This window comes from Emydura macquarii, unplaced genomic scaffold (genome assembly GCF_026122565.2).
Source record: "Emydura macquarii macquarii isolate MOO-44397 ecotype Brisbane River unplaced genomic scaffold, CSIRO-AGI_Emac_v2 contig_1230, whole genome shotgun sequence".
NCBI lineage: Eukaryota > Metazoa > Chordata > Testudines > Chelidae > Emydura > Emydura macquarii.
Window position 1 is genome coordinate 1,699,958 of NW_027131367.1, and position 19,624 is coordinate 1,719,581.

Below are 19,624 nucleotides of genomic sequence, written 5' to 3' on the forward strand. Positions count from 1 at the left end.
CTCCAGAATACTGTTCCTTAGAGAACTGACAACAGTCAGTCTTTCCCACCTGTGCAAACGCTTCACTTAAGAACTGCAACTGGAAAAAAAGATTCACTTGGTTTTGTTCAGTGGTAGATGTCCACTAAATTAGGGAATTTATGACAAGGTGAAAGTGAGGTATGGTCCCTGCTGATGTGTATAAGGAGAGGGACATCAGAGTAGAAATGCACATTTTTCTAACCAGTCTGGACTTGTGTTTAACAGCTGCTTATCTCATAACCCTGTGTAGGAAAGAGGAAACAAACCCACAATCTCAGATTTCCTTTTGATTTCGTTTCGGTTGCTCGCTGGGCACTCCTTTCTATGCTATGTTTGCTTTACTGACTGGCTGCTTGGCTGTGGAGAAATCGCTGCCCTCTGGGCCTCCGTCTCCCCATCTGTGCAGAGTGGAGCAGACCCACCTTCGAGCCGCAGGCGGGCACGGCCGCCTCGGGGCGCAGTAAGAGTTAGGTCAGCTCCGTTCAATTCCCGCGCCCAACCCGCCACGGGCAAAGCGGGGCCGGGGCCGCAGAGGGAGGGTCGGGGTGGGCTGGGCTGGGCTGGGCTGGAGCTAGACATAGGGCGGGCTCCAGTAAGGACGGGACCGGACCGGACCGGCAGGGCAGAGGCGGCCCCCGAGGAGCCAGTCCAGCCCAACCCGTGGGGGAACCTGCTCGCCAGTCACGTGATGCGATGGGCGCCACCCGCTCACGTGAAAGAGATCAGCTGACTGGCTGCTCACGTGATCGCTGCTCTGCGGAGGGGCGGGGGACGCCGAGAGGCCCGAGTCCGATCCCTCCCTGCCGGGCCGGGGCTCGCTGCGCTCCGGCTGGGCGCGGTAGGCGCGGCCTCAGAGGCGGGGCTGCAGGAGGCAGGGTCCCCCTTCCCTCCCCCGCCGGGCGTGGGGCTGGGAGCAGGGCCCCCCATGGTGGGGGCAGGGCCGGGCACACCTGCCGTGAGGAGATAACGATCCTGGCTCCTCAGGGGGCGGGAGGGGGATGGGGGCTGTTACCAGTTCGTTCTGGGCCTGAGAAGATGGTGCTGGGCCCTGCTGGGGCGGGGGGGCGGCACCTCCCCGGCTCTGCCTGTCCCGCCGGGCACGGGGGGCCACTTCGCCCCCCTGGTGCGTGCCGAGCAGGGACACGCTCTGCCCGGGTGCTGGGCCCCTGGGAATCCCTCCCTAACGCGCTGGGGCGTCCTTGTGTCGTGGGCCAGGCAGCTCTGGCTGGGCCCTCGTCTATCAAAACTGACCGCAGGCTTCTCCCTGTCCCCTGCAGCGGCCGGCCCGCGGGGGCCGTCCTGTGGCACCAGCCGGTCAGCTCCGCAATGCCCCCACTGGGACCGATGCAGGCGGAGAAGTCTGCTGCCTGCCGGAAGACTGCCTGCTCCGGGCTGCGGCGGCTTGTCTTCGGGATCGCTGCTGCGCTCACAACAGTTGCCCTACACCGTGTATTCAACATCCATGAAGTCATTGTGGCTGCCCCAGGGCCCGAGACCACCTACGGATCTGGCAGTACTAGTGGAGAAGGGCGGACATGGGGCCGGAGGTGGGCAGGGCAGCTGGAGACCCCCTGTGCTGCTGCAGCAGGGCCCTTGTGCTGTGACATCGCTCCAGATAGCCGGTTTGACTGTGCCCCTGAGAAGCTTCTCTCCAGAGCGGAGTGTGAGGCTCGTGGCTGCTGCTATGTTCCAGTTTCCTCTAGGGGCCCTGCCGTTTGGCAGCCCTGGTGTTTCTTCCCACCCAGCTACCCCAGTTACAAGGTGGAGAACGTGAGTGCCACGGAGACAGGCTACACTGCGAGCCTGACCCGCACCGTTGCCACCTTCTTCCCAGAAGACATAATGGTTCTGCAGCTGGACGTGGTGTTCGAGACCGAGGGCAGGCTCCACTTCACGGTCAGTAGATGCACTAACCAGCCATGACAGGGCTGGGGCTGCCGGCCTCACGAGCTTATGGTGCTGGGTGAGGGGTATGTGCAGAAGAATGAGCTTCCCTCGCCGAGCAGTTCTCGGAGTTGGGTTTCCTGCCCTTCAGGGGGACTGACTGCCTATAAGCCATTGGGTCAGTCCCATAGTTCACTTGCTCCAGTCTGTAATGCCGTGTTGGTCTCTCCCTTTTCGCAGCTCAGGGATCCGGCAAACAAACGCTATGAAGTTCCACTTGAAACCCCCCAAGCGAGTGGCCAAATGGCCTCTAAACTCTACAGCGTGCAGATCTCAGCGGATCCCTTTGGCTTGATCGTATTCAGGGAATCCAACGGGCAGGTTCTGTAAGTGCTTCCACCCTCCTGTAACAAAACAGTCCCTTCTGACTCACCCCGCTGCTGAGCCTGGGCCCAGCTGCTACCCAAGGTGGGGATGAAGCTAACAGCAGGAAGTGTCATTACTGCCCAGCTGTAATCAGAGTAACCTTCTCTTTGTGCCCCTCTCTCCCCAGCTCTCTTCCCCCGCCGTCCCCCCGCGACACCTGGTCCTTGGTTTTGTGTTGTCTCTACCCCCCTTGGCTTGCTCTCCCTCAAGAGACAGAAAGGCAGCTGCAGCCATTCCTGCCTCTTGTGCCACAGCTGCCCTGGGCAGAAGCAGTTTCACTGGGATTTAGTCTGGAAACAGGAGCTGGCCAGGACTATGGGGCAGTATCTGGGGGGTGTGGCCTGGTGCTGGAAGCAGAGGCAGCATCTCGCTGTTAGTAAGTTTCCTATTTTCATCTTACCTGGCTCCGTAGCTTGTGTTGACTGAGGCACCGGATGGCTGAATGCCTTGCCCAGGGGTGGTGCAGTGATACTAGGCCTCAGCTGGGGTGTAGGGCCCTGGCGTCTCACTCCCCGGCTGTTACCCCTGCCCCCTGTTTAAATCACACTCGGGGGGAACGGCTGCACTTTCTGTGATAACTAAAGCTTCCAGCTGGAATTGTGTGTAGCTGGCATTTGTCTGGTTCAGAGGCTCCTTCCTCCACCCGATATCTAGCATTGTGAGGGCTTGAGGGTCTGTCTGGGTGGAAGAGCTGCTTCTAAGCAAGCTCTCCTAGCTCAGCTCCTCGAGGGATTTGCTGTCTGCCTTCTGGGAGTCTCCACTTCCCTTTGGCAGGTTGAACACCACAGTTGCTCCCCTGTTCTTCGCTGACCAGTTCCTCCAGATCTCCACCTCCCTGCCATCCCGGTTCATCTCTGGCTTGGGGGAGCACCTGACCTCACTCGCTCTCAACATCAATTGGACCAAAGTTACCCTTTGGAATCGGGACATGGCGCCCGAGGTAAGGGGTCAGAGTGAAGTCCTGCTTAGTGATTACTCAGCTTCACGTGCAGGGGCCCAGCAGGAAGGGCGGCGGCCCACTGGGAGCACCCCCTGCCGTGTTAGGTCTGGGCTGGCAGCTCCGTGTTCTCTCGAGCCCGGTTCCAGTTCTCTTACTCTCAAATGACGGTTAAGATTTGAGGTTTGGCTCATGCCTGAGCTGTCCCGAGCTCTCTTGCGGGGGCTTGATGCCCAGGCTGGCCATGAGGTGCTGGTGCTGCCGTTCCCAAAATTGGGGCTTAGACTTCCTGGGCTCAGCTCTGGGACACTCAGGAATCACTTTTCTCCTGAAAGTGTAAGTGTGCTTGGCCCCAGCAGCCTAGAGCTGCTCACAGCCGGGTGAGAGCCCCTGGTTCCAGCCCTGCGGGAGAGCTCTCCCCGGGCAAGCTCTCTTCTCTGCACCGGCTACCCACAGCCCAGGTGTGTACAGCGGCGACCCAGGGGACTGTCGTGTGTCACAAACTCCTGATTCCCAGCCTGATGCCAGGGCCAGGAGCTTGTTTCAATGCCAGCAGGGGGTTTGGGGTGATAGCAGAACAAGCCGACTGACCACAAAGCACTCGCTTGTGTTTCTACAAATCCCCCTTGCTGCCTGCTACCAAACAGCAGCAAGAACCCAACCGTGAGCTCCCAGCACTCGTGTCCTGACTGTCGCCATGACGGCCTGGGTGAGCTCCGAAAATCAGTGGGGGTGTGAGCTGCCCAGCCGTGTTCCAAGCCCTGCGTTGACCATGAGGATGGACTGGCTGCTGCGTTGCTTCCCATTGACTGTCACTGACACTATGCACTGTGCTGTGCTTTAGCCCCATGCCAATCTCTATGGCTCTCACCCGTTCTACCTGGTGATGGAGGATGGCGGCTTGGCCCACGGAGTCTTCCTGCTGAACAGCAATGCAATGGGTACGTGCCTTGTTACCAAAGGCTCCTGCCTTTATTGCTGAACATCTTGGGGGACCCCTGCCTGTTACCGCTCAGAGGGGCCTTGAGGTCAGCAGCTTGGATTCAGGGGTTGCTCTGCGTCTGGGGGGTGTCATTGCATCTCCCCATGGTGAGCGCAGGTGAGCAGGAATGGCCAGGAGAGACTCGTGGGGCTGGCTACTGGTCTCGTCGGCCTCTGTGGCTGTAGGGGGAAGGCCCCGTCGTTGGATGTGCCTGGACTGATGCTCTCTGGGCACCTGGGCTGTGTTCTCAGCCAGCTCGCTTTACCCCGGCACCCGTTTGCCTTGCAGATGTGGTGCTGCAGCCGAGCCCGGCCCTGACGTGGAGAACAACAGGTGGCATTCTGGATTTCTACGTCTTCCTGGGCCCGGACCCCCAGAGCGTGATCCGGCAGTACCTGGACATCGTCGGTAGGACGTTCGGAGGAGCAGCCTGCTCGCTCCTCTAGCCTCTGGGAGAGGAACCGGCCTTGCCCTGACGCGGCTGGTGTTGGGAGCCAGCAGCTGTGCAGGCTTTACAGGGCACAAGTGGTGTTGCAGCTGGCGAACAGCTTTGTCGCCTCCTTTGCCCAGGGTGTCAGGACTGCCCAGGCTGGGGCTTCCGGCTTCTCAGTCCTGACGGCCGTTCTCCTGAGCATGCTGGGGCGAGCAAGGGGCCACATCACTGGCTCTGACGGCCACCATGTCCTTTCTGCTGCCAACTGATTGCTGTGGGCGGGTGCCTTCGGTCAGGATCCTGCGCTTCGGGTGGCAGGAGCAGGCTGCAGTATGAATTCTGGTTTAATCGGTTTCCACGTCTCTGGGCTACTCTCTGATCTGTTTCCTCCTCACTTCCAGGGTACCCGTTCATGCCCCCCTACTGGGGCCTGGGATTCCACCTGTGCCGCTGGGGCTACTCCTCCACCGCTGTGACCCGGCAGGTTGTGAAGAACATGACAGCGGCACGGTTCCCCTTGGTAGGTCTGGGTTCTCTCCTGGGACAAACCGCATCCCTCCAGAAGCAGCACCTCTTGTCAGGGAGCCGTGAAATGAGCCGGCCGTGAGCCAGCTCCAGGCAACCAACGCAGGTGCTGAGCCAGACAGCGAAGGGGTGGGGAGCAGGGAGACGACGCTTGTGACCGGGGGTGGTTCCAGTCCCTGTCTGACACTGGGGCCTTGGCCTTCGCAGGATGTGCAGTGGAACGACCTAGATTATACAGACGCCAAGAGAGACTTCACCTTCAACAAGAGCAGCTTCCAGGACTATCTGGACATGGTGCGAGAGTTCCACCGGAGCGGCCGGAGGTACGTCATGATCGTGGTAAGTGAAGCCCTGAATGCCTCCTCTTCTCTTTCTTCTGGATGGCTGGGCCCATGGACTCTGCTGTTTGCCCAGTCCTGCTCTGTCCTCCCTTGGCCACTTTCCACTTCAGTTGCCGGGACTGAGGAGTCCAACCTGCCGCAGCCCGAGAGGTGACTTGCGGTTGGTTGCCAGGGCTGAGTCAGGCACATCACCAACACCAGCGATTTTTGGTGATGGTTAAATGCTCACAGAGAGGGGAACAGTGGAACCTCAGAACACGGCGTCAACTTCCAGCTCCAGAGTATCCCTTATCGTCCCCCAGCCCTGGTCAGAGTCAGCTTCCCTTGCTCCTCCTCCTCCTCCTCTGTGGCGCTGGGTGCTCCGGCAGGGCGGGTTGGCTGTGGCTGACAGCAGCTAGCTTTTGTTGGTGCGGTGAGCCAGTTTCTGCAGACGACCCGTGGGCACAAAGCAGCTGAGGAGAGGAGGAAAGCAGAAGATGGGAACGTGGGCCGTGGTTTGCTTGCTGGGAAGTTGCCGATGTGGCATGTGAGTCACGCAGCGACCCTGGCAAAGCAAAACAACTTTGTAACCTCCTGAAACCTGCTGCTCAGCAGTTCCTTGAGTTCAGCCGAGCTCCGTGTGCACCACGTGGGCCCTCTGTTCCCCAGAGCCTGTAGTCCCCCGTCTGCCCGCCTTGGGCACTGTGCGGTAACCCAGAGCTGGGGTCAGCCCCGGGACCTAGACACAGGCTCTGGGGAATCGTATTTGTCTCTCTAAGCTGATGAGATGATGTTTCTCTCATTCCCCCTTCTCACCGGATCTGTTCATGTTTCTTCATCCTCAGGATCCAGCCATCAGCAGCTCTGGGCCCCCTGGCAGCTACAAACCCTACGATGATGGGCTGAAGCGAGGGGTGTTCATCCAAAACGCAACGGGGCAGCCTCTGGTTGGGAAAGTGAGTCCTGGGCCTTGGGGGGAGGGATGGGTCCTGGAGGCCTCCTGCTTTCAGCTCAGACATCGACTCAAGTTCCAGAGATGTCAAAGCTCTCACTCTGTGGCCAGCGTCTGCAGCTAAAGCAGAGAGCTTGTCCCAAAGGGAGGAGGAGTCTCTCTGCTACACACACATGGGAAATGTCTCCTGTCATCCTGCCTTCACTGGAGGCCCCTTGAACCTGCCCCACAGCCTGTTCCACTCTCCTTAGCGTGGTGCAAGGGTCCCTGAGGGCAGCTGCTGGTGAGCAGAGGGAGAGAGCTGGGGACGGTCTAGATCAGTCATGCTGACAAGCGTGCCTCCAAGGGCATCTAAGCCCAGGAACGTGGTGTAAGCTGGGGGTGGGGGTGAGTAACTGGAGCCCCCTTGATTGCTTCTGCCTTTTACCTCCCAGGTATGGCCTGGTCCCACCGTCTTCCCAGACTTCGCTAACCCAGAGACTCACCAGTGGTGGCACGACATGGTGAAGGAGTTCCATGACCAGGTGCCCTTCGATGGCATGTGGATTGTGAGTGGCTTCCCTCTCTCTGCCCTGCTGGGACCCCGCACTAGGCTGGGGGAGTGGGTCTGGAGCCCGGGGGGGGGGGAGGGAGAGGGGTGTGTGGCTGTATCTGCAATAGTCCAGATTCCCTGCACTTCTGCCAGCGTCCTGGTCCAAAGACAAGGGTCCCTTCTCTTCCCAGGACATGAACGAGCCATCGAACTTCGTGGCGGGCTCCTTGGACGGCTGCCCAGACAACAAACTGGAAAACCCACCTTATGTGCCAGGTAAGGAACTCAGGTAAAAAGCCTTTTGCTGGCAAATGGGGTGGGGGGAGGGCCAGAGAACCAATGGGGCGAGACAGCTTGCAGTCCCTGCACCCTGCTGCAGGAGCAGCTGGCTTTGCTATGTAACTAAGGTCCTGGCGCAGTCTGAGCACCCAGCCCCACTGGCGGTCCTGCACTAAGCCAGTGTGTGGATTAGACGCAGGATCCATTGCAGGGAGCTGGGGGCCACACAAGGAAGCAAACCTGATTCGGGCCTCGGGGAGGCTGAGCTGGGAGACTCACAGGGGCTGCGCCGGTTCCTCTGTTCTCTCTGCCCGGGCTGCTCTGGCAGCTGGAGGCCGAGTGCGGAGACTTGGTGCAGTGAGTGCCAAGGTTCCACTTTCACCCCATGACCAGTTCCAAGCAGCCCCCCTTTCCCCGGGGTCGACATGCCCTTTTGCAGGTGAGTGGGACACCAGAGAAGCCTTCTCCTGCTCTCAGGAGTTGCCAGGAGCCTCCTGGGCCTGAGGCCCCAGGGTGCTGGCATCCCGAAAGCGGCACAGGGAGCTGAGGACTCATGCTTGCCCCACCAGGGTGTGTTCCCTGCAGCCCAGCGCTGCTCCGGCCAGGCTGCAGGGAGCCCTTTGACTCACCCGTTCCCTCCCTCCTTGCAGGTGTCCTGGGTGGGAGCCTGCGGGCAGGGACCATCTGTGCCTCCAGCCAGCAGTACCTGTCCTCGCACTACAACCTCCACAATCTGTACGGGCTGACAGAGGCCATGGCTTCCCATGAGTAAGTCCGGGACTGTCACTGCAGGCTCCTGAAGAGGGGACGACCGGTCAGGCAGGCGGGTGGCTGGCTGGCTCCTGGGAATCTGCTCAGTGCTGGGGGCTGCCCCCGGGAACCTGTGGGGGAGGAGTGTCCTGAAGCTGCTGCTCCAGGGCTGACGTGGGTGCGTCTGGTCCACACGGGGCCTTTCTCTGACTCGAAAGGTTGTGGCAGCCAGTCATGCCTCAGCGTGCGAGCTGGCTTCACCCGCAGCATTGCGCACGTGGCCGATGCACTATGAGTGCTTCCCTGTCCCGCTGCAGTGTCCGCTGCCGGCCACTCCTGGATGCGAAAGCAGGTGGTGGCCTGTCGCTCTTGCCCCCTGTGGCAGGCGGCCGGCTGGGCTGAGGTATGGCAGGAGCTGTTTCCAGCCCTCTGTCATCCTGCTCCGTGTATCGGGAGCGTTTCCCCCAGGGTCTGGAGTGCTCATTTTAACTGAGCAGGTTTTCTCCTGAGCTGCTTCCCCAGCTGCCTGCCCTGCCCAAGCCCGTCCTCGGCATTACAGCTGGCCCAGAAATGCCCGGTGCGGCTGGGTTACCGACACTAGGGGGGGCATGTGAACTGCTTGAAGCCTCTCAGGTGCTGTGGCGCTCTGGGATCTCCTGAGGGTCCCGGAGCTGGTGTCTCCGGGGAAGAAAGTTGGTTGTCTCTGAGCTGTCGTGCTTCTGCTCAGGCTGTGCCCTCCTCCAGGGCTGTGATTCTGCACGCAGGCCTGGTGCTGCTGGCTGGAGCTGTGTTCTTTGAAGGTGCCTTCAGCTAAATTGCTGAGACGGACAGAAGGGAGCTTGAAGGGCCCAGCTTCCGAAGGATCATTGGCTACCACCCTACCCCGGGGAAGGCTGGCTCCTGTGTCCCAGGCTGAGAGCTGTTGGGGCTGGCAAGCACCCGCCCCGTTCGCCCGCACTCCTGGGTTCCGCACTGTTGCTTTGGCAGGTTTCCCAGAGGTGCTGCGAAAAGTGATTCCATTGCACGCCCTGCACGGGGTGTCTGCCTGGCTGTGTCTTGGGCTGGCTCCGTTGGAAGGGGCTTGTGCTGTTGGTGGCTGTCTGTCCCCTGCCAGCTGAGCGGTGCTGAGTGCTGGGGGGGGGAGGAGGACGGAGGCTCACCCTGACCCGGGGAGATTCCTGCTACTGGCCTCACGCCTCTGTTTCCTTTCCCCAAGTGCGTTGGTGAGAGTGCGGGGGAGCCGCCCTTTTGTGATCTCGCGTTCAACCTTTGCGGGTCACGGTCGCTTTGCTGGCCACTGGACCGGGGACGTATGGAGCAGCTGGGAGCAGCTGTATTACTCAATACCAGGTACCCCCATCAGTGCCACTGTTCAGGTGTCCTGTACCACAGCCCTGCCCTGATCCCACTACGACCCTTCCGCTCATAGACGCTAACCCCCCGGCCTTCCCTGGAGGGCGTCAGGGAGCCCTCGCTCCTCCTGTCCTGCACAGTAATTTAATTACCTTGATGTAGCCTAGCACCACTCTCTAGGTGCGTCCCTGCTGCATTTCAGGTGCAGTCACCCATGCCCAGCCAACCTCCACAGACTCCACTCCAAAGAATAACGCCTCCTGGGCCCCACCCCCTGCAATCAGCTGGCCTGTTCTGGGAAAGCTGGCGGGAGGGGTGATTGCTGCGGCATACCCTGGGAGTTGGCAGATGAGGTCATGTCAGGCCAAGAGGATGTGAGTCCAAGCCAAGGCCTCTTGCCGAGAAGATGCTTGGAGCAGCTCTTTCCCATTGTAAGAGGGCTGGGAGTGTTGAGAAATGGCAGGGCACAGCCGATCTCCATTGCAGCGGCAAGTCCCGGGGCTGGGGGGGGCTGTCTCCTCGAATACAGGGTCCAGACCGCACTGAGCACTGCATTTCCTAGCACGCATCTGACCCTGAAGTGGGCCAGAGCAATTCCCCTCTCTTGAGTCTGCTGCACTGGCTCCAGGGCTCTCTTTACCCCTCCCCCTCTCAGGTCGGGGGTGTTGTCCCTGCTCCGTTCCCTCTGCTGGCTGAATTGGGCAGTCTGCCCCAGTGACAACTGGCGGAGTGGCAAGGAAACTCACTGTGGATTAGGAGCTAATGTCGCAATGGTGGAGCCAGCAGAGGCCTCAGACAGGCAGGGTATAGTGCTAGAACCAGAGAGGAGATGGGGGTAAGGAGCCCTGCTGTCTCCGCTCCTCCCAGGGCGGGATGTGATGGGTTCCTCTGGAAAGTCTCCACAGCATGGTAGATCTCCTCTGACTTGTTCAGCTGTGTGTCAGCGAGAGGATGTGTGCAGTGGGTTCAGGTTGGGGGGGACCCCTCTAGCCCACGTTTGCTCTGTGCGTGGTGAACCGGCACTGTTTGCAGAGAACCCAGCTGCAGGGGAATTTGGCTGATGAAAGGCTTTCCCTCTGAGGCTGCAGGGAGAAGAGGAACTACTCTGTACCACCAGTTCCTCTCCTTAAAATCCTCGATTCTCCCTCTGGGTCCCGGGACATGTCTCATACCAGAGCAGCCAGCCCAGATACCTAGAGTGTTGGCTCCTGCAGCGCAGCCTCCTGCTAGAGCAGTGAGCTGGGGCCCCGTCTGCAGCTTCTCCATCTCCTTCTCTGTCTTCCCCAGACCTCTTCTTGGCAGTGTGGGTCACTCCCCAGCCGCCCCACCATTGACCTTCCATGGGTTAATAGTCTGTGCACTGAGAGCGCGCATCAGCTGTGGGCAGTGGCTGCTACACCAGAGGGTGTCGTCTCTGGTTTCCTCCACTTCTGTCCCGTGGACGCAAATCACTCCAGTTCCCTCGCGAGAAGGGGCCTCTCCAAGCCAGAGAGATGGGCATTTGCACCAATCCCCTCAAGGGGCTTGTGGCTTCCGGCTGCCCGTAGGCACACGGTTACTCCCTGGGTTTCCGAGGCAGCCCAGCCAGTTGTGTACATTCCCCTTTCCCAGCGGTGCTGCTCTTCAACCTGTACGGGGTGCCCCTGGTCGGGGCCGACGTCTGCGGCTTTCTGGGCGACACCTCCGAGGAGCTGTGCGTGCGCTGGACCCAGCTGGGCGCCTTCTATCCCTTCATGCGGAATCACAACGACCACGGCAACAAGGTGAGGGCCGGTGGGAGCCCAGTCCTTGCGCGGGACGTGCCGGTGGGAAGCTAAGGGCCAGGCAGGCTCAGACGGACTCGCCTGGCAAATGACCCGTTCATGCTGCTCAGCCATGGTGATTCCAGGGAGCTGGAGAAGAGAGGCTGGAGGGCAGTGCCAGGGAGCGGGACGGGACGGGACGGGACAGGACAGGGTCCAGGCAAGGTGTCAGTAAACTGATGCGGTGTGGGCTAAAGGTCACCTGGCGGATGGGGTGTGGGTCTGCGCCCGGTCTGGCTGCGCTGATGGCTAAGGGCAAGGGCAAAGGAAGGGCTCCTCCGAAGAGCGTGTCCCCGCTTGTTTTCCGTTCCCTGTGGGAAGGCAGCGGTGACCGATGCTGATCTCAGGGTGGGGGGTCTTGTGCTTCACTCAGGACTGGAATCGGGAGATCTGGGTCCTGCTCGCCTGGTCACTGCCCTGCTGTGACCTTTGAGTCACTGCCCTGATTCCAGACTGAGACCAGGGGGACAACACGGGCCTTTGCCCCTGGGCTCTGCCTGCACCTCCTAGTTTCTCGGTTGGACTGCTTCTCTCTTGTAGCCCCAGGAGCCATACGCCTTCAGCCCGGCAGCCCAGGAGGCCATGAGGAAGGCTCTCTTCCTGCGATACTCGCTGCTGCCGTTCCTCTACACCCTCTTCCACAAGGCCCACGCTGCAGGGGAGACTGTAGCGCGACCCCTCTTCCTGGAGTGAGCATCCTACCAGACCCACGGCAGGGAGGACGGCTTTGTCAGGATGTGTCTGATCTGGGGCTGAGGGCATGGCAGGTGCAATCCAGGGCCTGGGTTGGCTCAGCCCACCTGCCCCTGTTTGACCCCCCCGCCCCAGCGGGAGGTGCATGGGCGGCAGGGGGCTCTGGAGGTGCAGTGTACTTGGCGCTGGGATGTATGCTTCACCCGGATCCACTCTGCAGGTTTCCTGCAGACCCGAACACCTGGAGTGTGGACCGCCAGTTCATGTGGGGAGCGGGGCTCCTCATCACGCCAGTGCTGGAGGCAGGAAAGACGGAAGTCAGCGGCTACTTCCCCTCAGGGACTTGGTACAGCCTGCCGGCGGTAAGTGCGGCACAGCCGATGCTGCTTGGAATAAACGTGGGTTCTGGGCCGTAGGCCAGCAAATCGCTGAGTGGCCGGGCGGGAGCGAGGCCACCACTGAGCAGACACCCAAGTGCAGGCGGTGACTAGCTCTGGGCCGGTCTCATCTTCCCTCCGTTCCTAAATGTGCAGCTCCCCCATCACGTCCCGGCTGGCATCCGTTAGTGCACTTCTGCTGCTGGCTTCCCGGGAGCCTCTGTGCCCACACAAGGGCCAGGAGTCTGTTACCTCCCGGCGATGGGCCGGGTCTCGATGGCGCTTGCAAGGCCTCCAATGTTTGGCTTGACTGGGCTTAGCCAATGTGCTGCTGGGCTGCGCCTTGGGGTGTCGTGACTTCCCCTCTCTCTGCTGCTTTTCAGGGCTCCGTCATTCACAGCAAGGGCCAGTGGATCCCCTTACTAGCTCCGCTGGACAGCATTAACATCCATGTGCGGGCAGGACACATCCTACCTCTGCAGGTCAGTCTGCTAAACCACTGGCATGTGGCACACGTGACAGTCCCACCCTCCAGTTAATCCTGGCTCCCCCCAGTCCCTTCACCGATGGGACTTCCATTGCCGGTTTTCACCTAGTGGTTGAGGTTTTCTGGCCCAGGTGCGTGTAGCTTATGAGCTGTAGGGCTGGGGATGTTTGCAGATGGCGAGGGAGCTGCATGGTGTCAGAGACAGGGCCTTTACTGGTGGAGGGATTCTCATGGGAAGGTTTAAGAGTTAAATCTGAGTAGTGCTGCTACAGTGCACTTCCCGGCATGGAAGAAGTGGAAGGGAGAAAAGGGAGGAATTATTTAGCGTCCTAAAGGGCCATGAGGAGAAAATACCCAAGGCTTCCTGCTTCTGCTAAAATGATCCATAACAAAGCAGTTAAGTGTTGGCATGGCTGTCATCCTTAGGTTTCAGAGTCGCCAACTCGTTGAGATGAATGGGGCAGCTAACACCTCTCTGCTGTTGTTTCAATCCGTCTTCAGACTCGGGCTTTCACACGCCAAAACTCCTTCCACCCCCAAGGGCTAGGAATCTGTAACTCCGCACTGAAAACTTAAGTTCTGGTGCTGATTCCATGGCAGCAGAATGTATGAGGCCTTGGTATAACTGGGGCTAAGAGAGAGGATGGAAGATTGAGGACAAAAGACTTGGTGTCAGGAAGAGATTCTGCACTGGGGAAAGTGTGCCCCCAGGCTCTATTTGGAACTGAAGGACCAGTGGGCTTACAGAGGCCGGCTCTGGCCTGGGAACGTTGTGTAGATCCATTCGCTGATAGCCCGGCGAATGGGACATGACTTCCCAGTGCCAACTCCAAAAACATACCCCAAGGAAAGGGCATGTCAGCTGCTCAGCCTGCTGCTGGCTCAGGGGAGAGACGCTGCCTCCTGTCAGCTTGTGACAAACTGAAGGTTGCAGAATAAGCGGCGCAAACGCAGATCTCTAGTTCCCCGCACAAGTGTGAGTTGCTAAACTGGCCGGTAATGGATTCAGTGGGTTCCTGCCCAGTGGGCTGTGCCTGCTGCCCCAGGCAGGGTGTGTCTGCCCACGGGTGAATCTGTGGGCTGATCAGCCTCGCTGAGTGATGAGTGATTTGGCGTCTTAGCGACGCCTGTCCTGGCCAGTGCGTGATCATTTCAGTACTGGGCGCTCTCCTGATTGGGCTGTTCCCGGTCTGCCTTTCCGAGGCTGAAGCTCTGAATTCCTCCAGAGGGACAATGTTGTAGGTTCTGGTGGAGGGGTGCAGTTGGGGTCATGCCCCAAGAATCTCCTGTTACAGTACACTGGCACTGATCTTCATGACCTGCCCTTCCTACCTAGACTGGGGGCATTGCAGTGGCTGTCAAATACAGGGCTAGACGTTATGCACTGGGGCTGTTGCTACCCTGGGCCCCGCCTGGATAGGCTGCTGTGGGAGGGCTCACACTTAGAGAGTGACTGGCATGAGATGTACCATTTGTATCCGGGGTCCCTGCACACAGGTGCTGGAGGCATCCCTGGGCAGTACTTTATAGACCCTCTGTAACTGCTGGCTGCATCTCCCTAGGAGCCTGGCCTCACGACTACAGAGTCCCGAAAGAAGGGGATGACCCTGGTAGTGGCCCTGACGGTGGCCGGGGCTGCCAGAGGCGACCTGTTCTGGGATGACGGTGAGAGCCTGCTGACGTTTGAGAAGGGCGACTACACTCAAATTCTCTTCCTGGCCACAAACGTGAGTCTGTTTTGGGGGAGTGGGGAAGGGACGCTCTGCGCACCGTGCACTGCGCCGGGGCCTGCTGATCGTACCCTGCCGCTGGAAAGGCAGGGCACCCTGGCAGAAGCACGAACCCTGGAGTTTGACAGACCTCTGGCAGCTGCCCTTGGGCGTACTGCAGAGGCGCTGTCTGCTGAGACTACAGGTCCCACCACAAAGTGCTGGATCCTGAGCCTTTGGTTGCGTGCTGGGAGCTGTACTTTCTGCAGGCTGCCCCTCTGTACAGGAGTTGCTGCAGTCTCCTCTCTTGGGCAAATGAGATGCAGCTTTTGGGCAGGAGAGTTAGAGCATCCCAGTTCTACCTGGAAAGAGTGGGGGGGCTGCTCCCGGCAGAGGCTGTCCCTTGCGAAGGCCTCTGCACCGCCAAGTGGAAGGCAGTTCTTTTTCTGCAGCTTGCCCAGAGAACTAGTGGCCTTGCTGGTCCCCTCTCTCCCCGCCCTGAGGGCTGAGCCTCCCTCGCTGTGCAGCTGTTGAATCTTTCAGCCGGGGCGTGGGCACTGCCCATCTCCCTCGCTCGCTGGAGGACTCTGCCGCGCTGAGAACGTCCTGTCCTGGGTGAGGCTGGCTGGACCCTGCAGACTAGAAAAACGAAAGGAGGCACTCGAGTCTGGACTCAAGTCTGGGATTTTCCCACTGCCTGAGGCAGGCTCTGTGGATGTGGCTGCTTTAGAAGTTGGCTCCCATCCCTGGCCAGCACCTAGACGCTTGGAAAGCACCTGGCGACAGAACTTCCTTCTGCTTGGCTCATCCCGGGCCCCGAGATGTCCCTGTCCTGGAGAACCAGGCCCTCTTCGGCCAGCTGTTTAAACGGGGCCCTGCGTGCATGCACGTGCCTAAACAAGGGGGTTTCTGCCTCGGGGGGCAGGGCTGCAAGCCGTGGAAAGGGGCGTGGGGAACAAGGCAACGTTCCTCCAGGAGGAGTCCTTGTGTGGCGTAGCAGCTGAGACTGTCCCTTCCTCTTGGGTGGGCTGCAGGCATGCCTGAGCCCCTCCCCCCCGGGGGTGTGCGCAGGATGTGGAGCCTGCTGAGTGAACTAGTGCGAAGCAGGGTGTGATCGTTACGGTGCAGCCCCTCCTGCCCGGCTCTCCAGGGAATTGCGCCGTCACCTAGATGAGTCGTGCCAGCTCAGCCTCTGGCCTTTGCTGTAGTGTCAGAGGGGAGCAGCAGGTGGGCTGAGGGGCAAGTCCCCAAACAAGCCTGGCTGGCCATAGGGGAAGGTCCGGTAGCTTTGAGGCCGTACCGGGGGTAATGCTCTCCCTTCTGTTTCAGGGCGTGCTGCTCAGTAAGTTGGTGCGGGTGAGCAGCCAGGTGGACGGGCTGTTGCTGCAGGAGGTGACAGTGCTGGGTGTCCCCAGCCCGCCCCACACGGTTCTAGCTAATGGCATTCCTGTCTCCGATTTCTCCTACCACACAGACACCCAGGCAAGAACGGTTGCGCTTCCTGCCTCGTTCCTCTTATGCTTCGTCTGAGGGCTGCCAAATGGTTCCTGTCCTTGGAAGGGGGCAGCTGCCGGCTCCGGCAGGGGAACCCAATGATCACTGCCGCCAAGCGGGACAGTCACGGAGCAGCCAGCTCTCTCAGCAACCAGCCTGCAACATCCTGCTCTGACCACTGCAGCTGCTGTTGGGGGGGAAAGGAACAAGGAGAGATGTCAGGCCGGATGCTGAGGGTGCAATGGGGGGGAGTTATTTAAAAGTGGCCTGAGCAAAGCTCAGGAGAACAGAAATATCCAGGGCTGGGGCAGCCGGTGCTGCAGAGCGTCCCTCCAGCTTTGAATTCCTGGACTCTCTGTGGGAGGGAAAGGGGCGTGTCAAGGGTCGGAGAAGACGTGGGAACGCCAGGGAGCTTGTGGGGAGTGGGTGTGTGCAGAATGGGGTGTCGCATCATTACTGCGGGTTCATCTTGCTGCTGCTGTTTGCCATGGAAGTGGTGGACTGTGGGAATCCCCGTGGGAGGGTCCTCGAGGACTGAGCAGTGATGAAATCAGGGGTTCTCCAGGGAGAAGGACCCAGCAGATAATGCGATGCCTGCTCCGGGGCCGTCTGTCTTTACCTGTCCAATGGGATTGTGCAGCAGGGCGCTGTCTCACCCTTCCCCCATGGATTCTCCCCCAGAGAAGTGGCTGGGGGGATGCCCTTGCATGGGGTGGAGGATATTCACGTTGCCCCCGTGTGGCTGGTGCTGATGGAGAGCAGATCCCCAAACAGGCTCAGTTCTCCTCCTCCTCCCCCACAGGCCGGGGCGGTGGTTTGCTGCTGATGCTGAGCTCCCCTTTGTTTCCCCAGATCATGACTATCCCGCTCGCTCTCCCACTGAAGGAGCAGTTCGTGGTCACCTGGTCCTGAGCGAAGCTGCAATGCCCCCCTGTTCATGACTGCACATCAATGAAGGAAAGACGTCGTCCGTAAATGCGCTGAGCGCTAGGGAGGATGCGTTTCAATGGGATTGCTCAGTGCTGCTTTGTTGGGGAGACTGGGGCCTTCCCTGTAAGGGCAGGCTGTGTCCTGTGGCCTCTGCTGGCAGAGGGCTGTGAGAGCTGCTGTAGGAGGCTAGTTGCATATCCAGCTTAACTCGGCTCTGGTGGTTTTGAAAATCCCTGGCTCTCGGCTGGGTGCTTGGGGAAGGCTGTGGATCCACAGCACCGAGAGCTCCCTGCTGCAGCTGTCCCCAGCAGTGGTGCATTGGTGCAGAAGCAAAACGGGTTGGCTTCTGTCTTGGGGACCTGATCCAGCTACCATCTAAGCGATGGCCAAGCTCCCGTTTGTTGCCGCGTAGCAGGGCTGGGTCCAAGAGGGGGAAGGGAGGGATGCAGAACTTCAAATTGCTTCCCAGGTGGGCAGCCCAGTCACGGGAGGAATTGGGGGGGCCCAGGTTCTGCAAAGAAAATCCAACTGCATTTCTAAAGCCATTGACTTCCCGAGGCTCTGGCACGCTGTGGGAGCACAGCAAAGGTTCCGGTTGCATTTGGGAATGGAAATGGGGCCTGTGATGACACCAGAGCTGGCACCTTGTCGACACTGGACTTGCACTTTTATTTCCTGTGCCAAATAGGTGCGAAGCTCCCAGTGCATGCTGGGGGCAGCCTGGCAGGGGGAGGGTCTGTCTGCTGTTCTGAAAGCAAAGGAGACGACATGGTCTGAGGCTCGAGAGCTCCAGGGCCTGCCCCAAATGTGCTTGTGAGGATACTTGCTGGGGTGAAGGTGAGGGGCGGGGGACGTGCCTTCCCCTCTTGCTTCTGCACCTTGGGCATGGCCTTGATGGGTGGAAGCTCCAGCCTGGACTAGAGAAACAGAGGGAAGGTCTGTGGAATGGATGCTACAACCGCTGCTGTGTTCTCCTCGCTGGCCCGGGAAGAGTTCTGCTCTTCTCAGGGGGAACATTGCTAATAAAGGGCTGCTTGAATGGGGCTTGTGCTGAGCGTGTGATCCGAGTTGATGTTTCATTGGGGTCTGGGAGGTGACAGTCCCAGGCCTCCCCAGGGGCTAGAAGCTTGGCTTCTCCCCTGGGCTGTCCTTTCCGAGCTGGTCCCCCGCAGCACGTTTTTTTCTGACTTACCCCAGGTGCCCAGGTTGAATCGCTACCGTGCTCAGCGGGAGGGAGCCCTGTCTCTGCCCACCAGGAGAAACTTTCCCCAGCCTCCGGCGGCTGGCAGCACAGATGCTCTACAATCCTGCTGTTTCCCTCTGCAGGCCAGCAATTTACACACCCTGCTGTTACACTCAAGCGCCCCGTCCCCTGTCTTCGGACACCCGCAGTGTCCGCTGGCCCACTGCCTCCAGGGAAGCCCTGCAACTCAGTTTCTGTTTTCACCTCCCTTCAACCTTCTCCTTAGCTCAAGGCACTCAAACAGGTTTCGAGTCAAACGAAATAAAGTCCATTTAACGGAGCTTGGGATAAAGATTTAAATGAAAGCAAGTGTTAGGGGTTGGAAACGTAAGGTCACAGGTGACAGCAAAACAGAAAATGCAGGCTCCAGCCTGGACTTGTTACTAAGTTCCTTTCCTGTCCGGTAAGAGATTTCTCACCCGAGGGTCGCTTGTCCATGGGAGAGAGCGGACACCCAGAGGAACGTTAGGATCAAAAGCCAAGAGGATGCTTCGCTCTGCCAGCAAAGGACGGGAATTCCTCATAAACCGCCCCCAGCTCCCTGCATGCCTGACCCTGATCCAACCCCAGTCTGGATTTCATGTTGCAGTTACCAACACAGCTGTGATATTTCAGAAACAAACATGGACCGGCTCGGAGCTCCTCAGATTTGGTTAAGTTTTCCTCTGCGGTGCCTGATCCAGAACATGGTTCCTACTTATTTGTTAGAGCAGACGCTGTACTCAGCACGGTGCAGACCTGGGAAAACCCAGTCCCTACCCCAGGGGCTTGTCACAGAAGCTGGAAGTTGCTGGTGTGGGCGGTTCTACACGGGGGTAGGGGGGCGCGAAGGTGCTGTGCAGAGGTGTAGCCAGAGCAGAGGTGTAGCCAGAACTGATTTTTTGGCAGGGCCTGTGGTTGACATGGGTGGGCACAAGCCATGTCACCAGCGAAACAGAGGCTGATAAAAACGTGGGATGAATTGCTTAAAAGCTGAGGGGGTGGGCCTGCTTTCAAAGCTGCACGCCCACCCGTGGCTATGCCATTGGCTAGGAGGGGGATGGAATAACAGGAATATTTGCCTGAATGATTCCTAACCAGTTAATAAAAATGAGATCACTGAACAAACAGCACCCCCGCCTCTGCCAACGGTGCAGCAGAGCACGTGCCGTCTGGCCCCAGAATGCTTCCTATGGACCCAGTGAACTTCCTGCAGCTGGCCTTGTAAAGAATGTAAAAGAAACTCACAACCTTTCTCTCTCTCTAGGGCTTTTTGGACTCCTGCCCTAGATTTTCAGAGATTCTTTACCTGCTGTAGATAGTTTCACTCAAAACCCCCAGAGCTGGAGTCTCCTCTCTCTTCCCGCTTACTAGTCATTTCTAGAGACCCCGATTGCCTTCATCCCTGCTATCCGGCTCTTTCCTAGGGGGAGGGCAAAGACTTCTCCAGCTGGGCAGCAGGAAATGCTCGGCTGAGCTACAGAAGTAGGGGAGAGAGGCTGGAGTGAAGCCCAAT

The 19,624-nt window shown here is 59.3% G+C and overlaps 1 protein-coding gene across 2 annotated transcripts; it reads left to right on the plus strand.

The window, feature by feature from the left end:
* The first annotated feature begins 746 nt into the window (after window positions 1–746).
* On the plus strand, window positions 747–17,673 carry GAA (alpha glucosidase). 2 transcript variants are annotated; one of them, XM_067547215.1, is made up of 20 exons: window positions 747–859; window positions 1,299–1,917; window positions 2,146–2,291; window positions 3,106–3,271; window positions 4,113–4,209; window positions 4,539–4,658; window positions 5,085–5,203; window positions 5,416–5,547; window positions 6,374–6,484; window positions 6,915–7,028; window positions 7,204–7,288; window positions 7,942–8,059; window positions 9,258–9,391; window positions 11,006–11,157; window positions 11,737–11,885; window positions 12,110–12,251; window positions 12,650–12,748; window positions 14,316–14,480; window positions 15,792–15,944; window positions 16,809–17,673. In XM_067547215.1, exons 2-20 carry the CDS (start codon window positions 1,348–1,350, stop codon window positions 16,866–16,868), a joined length of 2,832 nt encoding a protein of 943 aa, XP_067403316.1. In that variant the 5' UTR covers window positions 747–859; window positions 1,299–1,347; the 3' UTR covers window positions 16,869–17,673. The 2 variants fall into 2 exon arrangements, with proteins under 2 accessions (XP_067403316.1, XP_067403315.1); XM_067547214.1 differs by lacking the exon at window positions 16,809–17,673 and having other exon boundaries at window positions 3,052–3,271; window positions 15,792–16,259.
* The last annotated feature ends 1,951 nt before the right edge of the window (window positions 17,674–19,624 follow it).